The sequence below is a fragment of the Eptatretus burgeri genome, chromosome 3, assembly GCF_056783735.1.
Source record: "Eptatretus burgeri isolate ZD-2024b chromosome 3, Ebu_testis_v1, whole genome shotgun sequence".
In the NCBI taxonomy this organism is placed as follows: Eukaryota; Metazoa; Chordata; class Myxini; order Myxiniformes; family Myxinidae; genus Eptatretus; species Eptatretus burgeri.
In genome coordinates, this window is record NC_140963.1 from 6,061,012 (window position 1) to 6,072,133 (window position 11,122).

General features: G+C 46.8%; 1 protein-coding gene across 3 annotated transcripts in view; it reads right to left on the reverse strand.

Moving 5' to 3' along the window:
* The window catches only part of LOC147029334 (uncharacterized), a 32,112-nt gene that overhangs the window by 19,078 nt on the left and 1,912 nt on the right, over positions 1-11,122 (reverse strand). For 2 of the 3 annotated variants that reach the window (XM_085872308.1, XM_085872311.1), the window contains 2 exons: positions 1,438-1,576; positions 1,042-1,197 (listed from right to left, as the gene is read on the reverse strand). In XM_085872308.1, coding sequence (XP_085728434.1) covers positions 1,042-1,197; positions 1,438-1,576 — 295 coding nt within the window. The remainder of the gene's footprint in view (positions 1-1,041; positions 1,198-1,437; positions 1,577-11,122) is intronic. The other variant, XM_085872309.1, reaches the window with a different exon arrangement.

An 11,122-nucleotide genomic window follows, 5' to 3' on the forward strand; every position in this document is an offset into this window, starting at 1 on the left:
TAGTATACTTATAAACTTCAGGTGGAGAGTTATTACGTTGTTAAGTTTCGTTGAATTTCATCCAACAGTTTTCCCTCCAGATCCGCCACAAAATCGGTCAGTAGAACAAAGAAACACCTATAATAATAATAATAATAATAATAATAATAATAATAATAATAATAATACTAACGAATTCAATAGGGCTTCAGCCATTTGGCTTGAAGCCCTAATAATAATAAATTGGGGGTCAGAAGGAATTACCTTAGACCGATGAAGAAACTCAACATTTAAAAAAAAAAAATTTGGCCTTGGTTATAACGGAAGGAAGCATTAATTTCGGACAGAAGGAATCTTTTTATTTTTTTAAGGTTAGGTAAAAGAGGGTTTGAGTAAAGGAAAAGGGTTGAAGAAAAGATCGTGAAGGTGTTTGGTGAATACCTTCACAATCAAAGTGGGACTGGAAAGGTGAGAAGAGGAGTAGGAGTAAGAGTGAGAGTTGGAGTAGTAGGAGTAGGATATGTGATGTAAGGTAAGAAGGGAAAGATTTTTTTGTTTTGTTTTGTTTTTAATATTTCAAGACATTAAACAGAGGATATAATTGGGAGGAATTGAAAGAGTGGTAAAGGGATTGTGGTGAAAATAAAAGGCTGAAGGTAAAAAAGACAAAAGAGAGGAAACACAACCGTGCACACAAACAAGGAAAAAGTTAGGCCTCAAAGAATCCGATATGAAAAATCCGACGAAGACTCACAAATTGGCTCAAGTTTTAATACAAAATCGAACTCGAAACACACAGTAAACACAGAGACAACAAAATAACAGTACAAACGTGACAAAAAACGACTGGGAAAACTCGCACACATATATCACACACACACATGCACACACGCACGCACTGATGGTGGACAACCATTATTCAAACAAAGATGTAGGGATGGTTTCACATGAACATTTTCTTGTGACCATCCCTACCTTGTTTCCATACTTTTTGGAGGAACATCCCAACATCCTTTTGCATTTAAAAAAAGTTTTTATTACTTGTGTATGTACAAATTATACCTGGTCCAAACATGTGCACGCCAGTGCCACCACCATACGATCGTGATTCTGTCGCGTTTGACAAGGTCGTCATGGGAAGCAGCGTCACAAGAGGTTGGTCATGACCCCACGATGATCGACCAACCGCCACCTCAAGGAAAGCCGCACCGCAGTTTCCTGATCACAATCAGCATCACCTCATTCAGCATAGAATATACCAACTACATTGTGCCATTTTGTTTGGTTTGAATCAAACCACAGCATTTTTTAGTATGTGGTAAGCAAGCACTAGGACTAATCAAATAAAGCACAGCCACTCTCCTGCCCCCACCCCCAACACCCTCTTTCCCAAAAACAAGCAAGTCAATGAATATTCAAAGAAAAGGAGCAATTACGAAAAACTTGAGAAAGTGGTACCAAAATCCAAAAAGTCAATGACAGAGGCTTTCTCCAACTGCAAAAGCACTCTGAGGTGACCCGAGCGGTCACTCGGTGCAGACAGCCATGGTCGACAGCAAGTTGGAGTTAGCAGATTGTCAGCAGGGAACTGGGGATCCTAGCAAACAAGGGAAACAAAAATGGGCCAGAGTGAACATCATGTACAGGAATCATAAATTATGCACTCACATCAGAAAACCTGGCTCAAGATGCTGAGATCCCAGGTTTAAAACCCCAGATGGCATGAGCATTCCTTCAACATGATGCATAGACAATGGTAATTTGTCAATCATCTCCCAATCTCCTTGCATCTCTTGCAAAACTAAGAGTTTTCATGTAAAGTGCAATGTCCTTGGCCTAGATGTGTTTTCAAAGATTCAAGCAGCAGGTGCACCACTCTCTGCTGATCCAGAATTGATTATATGCTGATCTGACAAATGTAACATCTTTCAATCATGAGACAGCTCAGTCTCGCCCATTTGCTCCAGAAGCATTGCCAAATAACCCAGCTTTTAATTTCCATTGCCAGACACAGGAAAAGATTCAATCTCTTGAGCTTCCAAACCTCAGCATCAGACACAAACTCCCTGGGCAGACTGCATCGCGAACTTGACCTCCAAAACCAGACGAAGACTGGGCATCATCCATCTTTTATTGAACTACTCACAGCCAAAAACACACTAGTCCGAAGCTCAATAGAGTACTGCTCTCCCCAATGAGCTGATGCCTCAATTTAAAGCTCTCTGTGCAATCTAAAGATCTCAACATTAATGGGATCTCCATCGATGAGGTCAGGTCAGGAAAGGGAGCATGTGCCCGAGCAGCGCGTCGTTGCATCCACTTTCCGCTTGTATTCCAGGGGCCTCTGTCTGGCCATCCCCATCTCCTTGAGATGCCGATCAACACGCTGCAACCATGAGGAACGTGGTCCGGCCGTTGGTTTCCACCACCCAAGAGACTCCCTTGCTGAGACAATCTGATGAGCAGGATAAGCATCATGAAAACGAGCCACATGTCCATACAACCACAGTAGCTGCTCACGGACTATACAGGTAACAGATCTCATCTGAGTCTCTCTCAGAAAGCGTACGTTGGACACAAAGTCTGACCAGTGATAGCCAAGGATTCTCCAAAGAGACCTGGTCATGAAGGTTTTAAGTTTCCATCTCAGATCCTTGGTCAGAGTCCAATTCTCACATCCTTAGAGCAAGACTGGAAGCACCAAATACTTCCAGATTCGGACTTTCTTCCTCCTGCATAGGTACCGACATCGCCACACACCCCATAATCAAGTGAATCCATGACTCCCTAGGCCTGAACAAGACGTCTATCGACCTTTCGCTGACAACATGCAGAAACATGAATCTCGATGTGACAACAACATCCTCGCCACAAACAGGAACAAACAAGATGTCATTGAAAGCTTGGATCTTAGTTTTGATCCAGGAAACCCATAATTCCAGCGGCTCTGACTCCTCATTTAGCAGCTCGAGGGCCCCCATAAGGATAACCAAGATCTCTGCAAAGATGATTGCATCATCTGTGAAATCAAGGTCAGCGATCTTGATGCACCGCAGCTTGATCTCTCCAACATACTCTCCAGAATCCAGTCCATACAAGCGCTGCAAGGTGTGGGGCCAGTACACACCCCTTACAAACTCCAGCAACAACTGGAAATAAGTCAGAGATGGAATCACCACAACTAACAGCATTCTCAGTTCCAGCGTATAGTTCAGAAATCAGATTCATCCATTTTGGTGGCACCCCACGAAGACCGAGAATCCTCCAGAGGACATCCTGATTCACTGAATCAAACGATTTGCGGAGATAAACATCGGCTGAAAGCAACCCCTGCCGAAACTTGTATTAATTATTTTTATAAAAATTTTAATACAATGTCGAGGCTTGAATGAGAGCTAACACAGAACGTACAAGGGGAGCAGGAGACAAGAGGGGTGGGAGAGGGAAGGAAAAAAACCGTGGGGAACAGAGACATGAGGAGATCTGTGGAAGGGAGAGGGATGGAGTGGAGTATACAGGGAAAACAAGATGGACACCACAGGGACTTTCAGGAAAGAAAGCAGGGAATTTGAAGGAGTTGGGCTGGGGTGGATTCACAGGGGTAGAAAAGATTGTGGTCTTGAATGGGGGAAGAAAAGAGATGGTGGTGAACAGCTGTTTTGAAGACCTGAAGGGAAGAGTGGGATTGAAGTGAGGGAGTTTGTTTTTTTGTATACCTTGTAGAGGCTCGTATGAGAGCTAACACACAATGCAAAGCAAGGGGGGCATGAGACAAGAGGGGTGGGAGTGGGAAAGACAAAACAGTGGGGAACAGAGACACGAAGAGATCTGTGGAAGGGAGAGGGATTGGAGGGGGAACACGGGCTATACAATATGGACATTACAGGGACTTTCAGGAAGGAAAGCAGGGAATTTGATGGAGGTGAGTTTGGGGTGGATTAACAGGGGTAGCAAAAGGCCCGGTAACACCTTGACGTTTTAGCAGGCGATGGCAACGTATTAAAATGTATCTAAAACGCTGGCTTACGTTGAACTTTTGATGTTTTTTGTTAAAGATTCGGACGTATTCATAGCGACTTGGTCTTATGTATAACGCATTGGTGGTGGACACAGAACGTTTCGTTGTGTTATAGATAACTTATACCAACGAATGCTGAACCTGTTGTCGGCCTACACAACCGATGCCCAACGATAGTCTAACTTAGGCATAGCGCGTTGCACGCATCGCCGACGATGTCGTGACGTAGCCTATTAAAAGGCTGACGCACAACAATTCGAATCATAACTGCCGTAGAAATGGAAGTGTCAACATCGCGGTCACACCTTGGCGATCTTGCCAGTGTATGCCGACCTAAGAAAAATGTGTCTAAAACGTTGGGGCACATCAAATACGGTACGAGTAAGTTTGGTATACGTGAGTAGAACGCTAAAGTACGCTATCATACGTCGTAGTAAGTAGAGTACGTCAAGAAATTTTAAACATGTTCAAAATTTTACGACGTACTCGGCGTACGACACACGTTCCGCATGCGATGGGGATAAGTTTTACACACGATATGTGGACGCTTACACACGTCCACAAAGGCTACTTATAAGCTACTCATAAGTCGAAACACGTCGCGGTAATGTCTTTTTTACGCGAAACTTATTTCTAACTTATGTTTGACGTGCTTTGAACCAATTCTTTACGTAGTCCCAACACACATCGACGTATGTAGACGTATTCCAATGACGTCTTCCGGTCGACAATAAAAAAAATAAATTAACGTGTTTCTAACTTACAACTGCCATATAAAGACGTGTTCCCAGCGGTTTTGGGAATTGGTATATAAAAATGCTGCTCATAAAAGGGGAACCCAACAGTGTTTTCGAGTTCCTTTTTGAATCGATGTCCATGTCAGCAGTAACTAACAGTATCAGTATCAGTATTCGTATTAGTAGTCGTTTGTTCATGTTGGCAGTAGTAGGTGAGTGTGAGGGGGAGGGTGTGGGTTATGATGGATCGTCCTTTCCTTTTAACGATTTAAATGATAAACTTAACGATTTAAATGGCTGCATCTCCACTATTGAAAGTAGACGCTTGCGCTCAACAATTGGATTTTTTTTACACTCAACGACTTTTAAACGGTACCACTCAGCTAGTTTCATTGTTTACAATGAACGATTTAAATTGCTGTCACTCACCTTTGTTTTTTGACGCTGGGGTTTGGAAATTTGAAGAGTTTCTTCTGAACGTGTTAAAACGCTCAAACTCGACTATTTTAAATAGACGCTGCCGATAGACAATTGGAATCATAGCCAAGCTGGACATCGAAGTGTGAACATCCTCGTCATGCCGAAGAAAAGTTTGAATAATGCTGCAAATAAGTGTCCTGGCCGTGGCCGTGGACGCTGACGCAAGGACGATCCATTATACCGACGTCTTTCAGCCTATGAGTAACTTAAAAGTAACGTCTGTCGATGTGTGGTAACGATCGCGTAACGTGCCAAGAACACGTTAATCATAGGTTAGAAATAAGTTTCGGGTACGCTAAACATTACCTCGGCGTGTCTCAACTTATGATTAACTTACAAGTAGCATGTGTTGACGTCTGTCAACGATCGCAGACCGTGCATACAACTTGTGGCCAGCGTAGCGGAACGTGTGAGTCATACGCCAGCATACCTCGTGAAATTTCAAGCATGAAAAAATTTGAGGACAACCAAAAAGTACAACGTTTAAAGCCAACGTACAACGACGTATGGCAGTGTTTTTCAGCGTGCTCTCAATGTTATCAAAACTTACCCATAACGTATTCAACGTGTGCCAGCATTTTAGAAAAAAAATTCAAAAATCGGCATACGTTGGCTAAAACGTCAAGGTGTGACCGGGCCTAAAGATCGAGGATTTGGATGGGGACGATAAGAGGTGGTGGTGAACAGCTATTTTGAAGGCCTGGAGGGAAGAATAGGATTGCATAGAGTGAGGGAGTTTATTCCAAAGATGGGGAAAAAGAGGAATGAAAGAGTGAAAGTGAGCAGTGATTCGTGATTTTGGTAGTTTTACCAAAGGGGGGTTGTTGGCAGACCTTGATTGCCCTGCGGAAATATGGTGGGGACAAATCACAGATACAACGGGGGGCGGGGGGGGGAGACCGGAGAGGAGACGGTAGAAGACATAAAGACCACCGAACTGCCTGCGGTGAGAGAGTGAGAGGCCCAAAGACTCAGCCTCATCACGGAAGATGCTAATGTTATAAAATGCCTTGGTTTCCTCAGCGTGAAGCCGAGAAAGGTGAGAGGTGGTCGCACCAGTAAGAGGGGAGAGCAGTACTCCTGGTGATGGACATGGTTGTGGCCAAAAGCTTTGTATGTGATCATTAGCTCAGGTGTGCCAAGGAAAGACTTTGCATGACGGGGGAGGCCCAGTCGGCGACAGGCTTTGGAGGCCAGCTTGGAAATGTGGCTTTCGCAGGAAATATAATGGTGGATCGTGAGACCCAGAAGCTTGAATGAAAGAACTTCAAGAGGATTTTTGAGAAAGTAGATGGGGGGGGGGGGCGTTTCCAGACAGTCCTTTCAGGGAGACAAAGTGAGAGTGACATTTGTCAGGATTGAAAGACATGTTCCATGTGTTGGACCAGTTTGTGATTTTATCCAGATCTGCAGAGAGTGAAGAGGCTGCTGCTTGTCGATCTGAGGGATGACAGATGGTACGGCAGAGGGCGGAGTCATCAGCAAAGAGATGAAGAGGATTTTCCAGAGAGTCAGAGAGATCGTTGATGAAAACCAGAAAAAGAACAGAGCCCAGAACACTGCCTTGAGGAACTCCAACCTGGACAGGAAGAGAGGATGAGAGATCTCTGTTATGGGTCACACGGCTGCAACAGGAGAGGAAGTCTGCGAGCCATGAGTGGAGATGTCCTTGGATACCACAGGAGGAACATTTGGTGAGCAGGGTAGGGTGCCAGACCGTGTCAAAGCATGCAATATTGTTGTGGTGCCAGGTTCGGTAGCGAGGACGAATGCCAGATGGAGCAGTTGGGCCGTCTCCTACCGAACACCGGAATTGAAAGGTCGTCACCCCGGATAAGTCCGGAGTCGACGGGCCACTTAAAGGACCGTGGTCACCAATATTTTGACGGCATGAGGTAGGGTCCACTTGTCTATTCCAATTTACGGAAGTACTCACGCTGCCTAGCTACCGGGGAAACCACACCATCGGCCGACTCTGTCCGAACCGAGTCGCATGTACCGACTCGGGTCCGGCGTACCGAGCGGGAGTTACCAGAGTCACACCGGTCCCAATGACAACTTACGGCCCAAACGACCTCACTATTTCTCAAGCCCACACCGTGCTGGGTCAATGGTAGAAACGACAGGCAATGAACTGGAACATTTAACAGATATTTATTTACAATCGGGAGGGAGACACAGAGCAGAGTTATCCGAATAAAAGAAATGCAATTTACAATGAACACGGGCACTTAACAATCTCTACTTACAGGACGGGCGCCACAGACACACAAACACAAAAAGAAATGGACCCCACGGGTCTTTATTCAGCCCCTCAGCCCAGGAGGGAAAGGCAAGCTGGGTACCAGGGTCCTGTCGGTACCTGACCACCTCGTGCGGTTAGGCCCGCGACTGCACGTGTGGGACCCGTGGTCCGTGGGAGCTCGGATGGCGAGCAGCTGAGACTCCCGACTTGGCAACGAGGATAAGGCACCCAACGTGGGGCAAAACAGGAGCAATGGCGGCGAACCCAGACACGAACCCTTCTCACTCGACCGACCACCAAGACCCAGGCCACTTGAACCACGACCACGACCGCTTGAACCACGACCAAGACCAAGCCACACAGACCGACTGCTCACCACCCGACCTATTCCTGGGTGTTCTGGCTTCTCATTGGCTGGGGCGCGCGTGCGATGCTCGCCCTTGGCTCATTGGGCAGAGGAAACACTCCATTCCCTTTTTTGGAGCGGGGCTCCAATCTGAGGCGATGGAAGCCCCACCCACGTCTGTGCTCGGCACGCATGCACGTGAGGAAGGCCGATGGTGGCAGCAGAAAAGGAGGATGTTGTTGTTAATTCTAACTAAAAAATAACTAGCAGCACACATACGAATTTCCCATTAGACATAAGGGACGGGACGCTAACCATAAACACATACGTATCGAAATAACTGAGCTTAGGGACTGCTGTCTGTTTGTGTGCAAATGGCTTCCAGATTCGTAACACTACCCCCCCCCCCTTTTCTATAGACTCGTCCTGAGTCGTAAATTTTCGTGTGCCATGCAGGTGTAGGTTTCCCCCCCCCTCCCCCCACCCCCCCGAATGTTTTACTTACGGATCCCTGAGTGCGTCATTTGTATACATGTCCCAAAAATAAATAACCAAGTGCACTGCGTGACTAAACTATCAGACTCACTCAGACAACTTAACTAAATTGCCGGCGCTAGACAGACACTCAGGTGGGTTAAGAACTTATTTACAATTTCTAATATTTACACTAACCATGGCCCAGGACCTGTTATCTGTGGAAGGAAGGCACAACAAAGTCAACAGTTTGTGGCCTGAATGGGGTCTCTGGCACAGGGAATGGATGGATGCAGAAAAAACAACAATGCATGGGCTGCACAATGCATGGGCTGCACAATGCAGTCCCTGTGGTGTGGCTGCCTGCAGGGCAGTCCTTGCAAAACACTGGAGATGGATGGTCCTGGCACACATGGTTGAGATGGTGAGACAGGGGCATTGCAACAAAGGCGAAGCAGGCATGGGGTCAAGGCAAAGGCAGGCAACAAGGCATGGTACACGCAGACCAGCAGATGCAGCACAACAGGCTGGCATATGAAGCTGGCCGGCCTCTGGTCTGGTCCGTGAGGTTCTGGAGGGAGTGCGGTAGTGCAGGCCGCTCTGAAAACAGGCTCGGACCTAACCTACTGTCTCCCCCAACCTATCGCCTTTGCCTGCCTTTGTCCATACCCACTCATACATGGAAACTCAAAATCAATGATGAGAGATGTGTCGTCATGTCCATTACGCCGACATACTCTATGTGTGGAGAGTTTCTTAAGCGAGTCAAACAGGACGTATTTGGGAATTTTAATGTTAAATGACTTGACACCTCGTACTCATGTGGCAGCCATTGTTATAAAGGCAAATCAAAATACAGTACCTGTATAGGAATGAGACAGAGATGCTTTACCAGATTTTGCAAGAAAAAAGTTGAAACTTTGTACAAATGTATAGTTCGTCCTCGTGTAGAGTATGCTAGTACCACCTGAAGTCCGTGGTTTAAACAGAACAAGGATTTAGTAGAAAAGTGCAGAAGCAATGTTTACTATTGGGTCCGGCGATGAGAGTATTGGATTCTGTTGAAGAAAGGAGAGCAAATGCCGATCTGACTGAAACGTACAAATATCTTCATGGTTACAACCGTTGTACTCCTGACCTTCCCATGGAATTGTGGAATAGCTTCTCAGATCAAGCAGTGACTGCATCATCAGAGAGAACCTTCAAGAAACAGAGAGCAGCCCAGGAGAGGGCAAGCTGCTAATCAACCAAGTATACCGATTACCAAGGAAGTATACCAAGGATATGAATTACCAAGTAAGTACACCAATTACAAAGTATAACAAGAATATGAATTACCAAGTAAGTACACCAATTACAAAGTATACCAAGGATACGAATTATCAAGTACGTACACCAAGTACAAAGTATTGTTGTGGGCCTGGGGTCGGTGGCGAGGAACGGCTGCCAGGTGGAGCAGTAGAGCCGTCTCCCACCGAACACCAGGAATTTAGGTCGTGACCCTCAGACAACTCCGAAAGGTAACGGGTCCCTTAGCGGACCGTGGACGCCAATATTTTAACTGCGTGGCGTAGGATTAATTGTCTCGATCTCCAATATACCTAAATAACCATGCAGTCAAGCTACTGGGGAAACCACACCCTAAACGGGCTCTGTCGAACCGGGTCGCTCTAGCGACCTCGGTCCAGTGTAACTGAGCGGAATTACCAGAGTCCGTCGGACCCAATGAAAACTTACCGGCCCAAACGGCCTCACGAATTCTCAATACATACCGTGCTGGGTCTATGGGAGAAAGCACAGAAAAACGAGCTGGAACATTTAACACGGGGGTTTATTTATAAACAATAATTGGGGAGGGGAGCACACACAAGAGCAGAGTTATCCGAATAAAAGATATGCAAGTGATGTACAGTTAGCGATAAGCACTTAACAGTTTCTACTTACAGGACGACGGCGGCACCACACACACACACACACACACACACACACACACACACACACACACACACACACACACACACACACACACACACACACACACACACACACACACACACACACACACACACACACACACACACACAATAACTGGACCAGTTGGGCACCTTTCCGCCTCGTGCGGTCACACAGACTCCAAACCACCACGGTGGGCCTCGAACCCACGAGCCGAAGTCCACAGCTCACGATCGAGGCCAAGCCACCACGACCACAGACCGCGAGAACCACTACCACCACTGTGAGGCCCTCAAAGGACCACAGACCGCTCGAACCACGACCACCACTGTCGCAGTCCTCTTGTCTTTTTCCACACCACCTCTTGAGGTCAGAGCGATTCCTTCTTTCGCCACTCACCTCCCGAATGGACGAGGGGTTCTCGGGCGACTCGTGGCCGCCCCTCATTGGTCGGGCTGAACACTCCATCTGGCTAAGGCGAAGCCAGCCCTGAGGTGATGAGCTTCCCTGATTGTACGAGGCGTCTCGGGGGGTGTGTCGAGGCGTCTCAGAAGCCCGCCCCCCCCGAAGAGGATCCATAGTAGCTTTCGGCACGCTGGCCTCCCATTGGCTGGGGCGCACGTGCGATGCTCGCCCTTTGCTCATTGGCTGGAGGAAACCTTCCATGCCCCTCCTCGGAGCGGAGCCTCTATATGAGGCGATGGAGGCTCCGCCCACGCTTTCAGCCGAAAACACATGAGCAATGGTGACCGGGTTGAGTGAGGGACAGTAGCGCTGTTGTTGTTGCTGTTGTTGTTGTTGTAGTTGATGTATAAAACCTGACTATAAAATGAGTCACAGCGCACACACGAAATTCCCATTAGACATAGAGACGGGACCCTGACGATAAA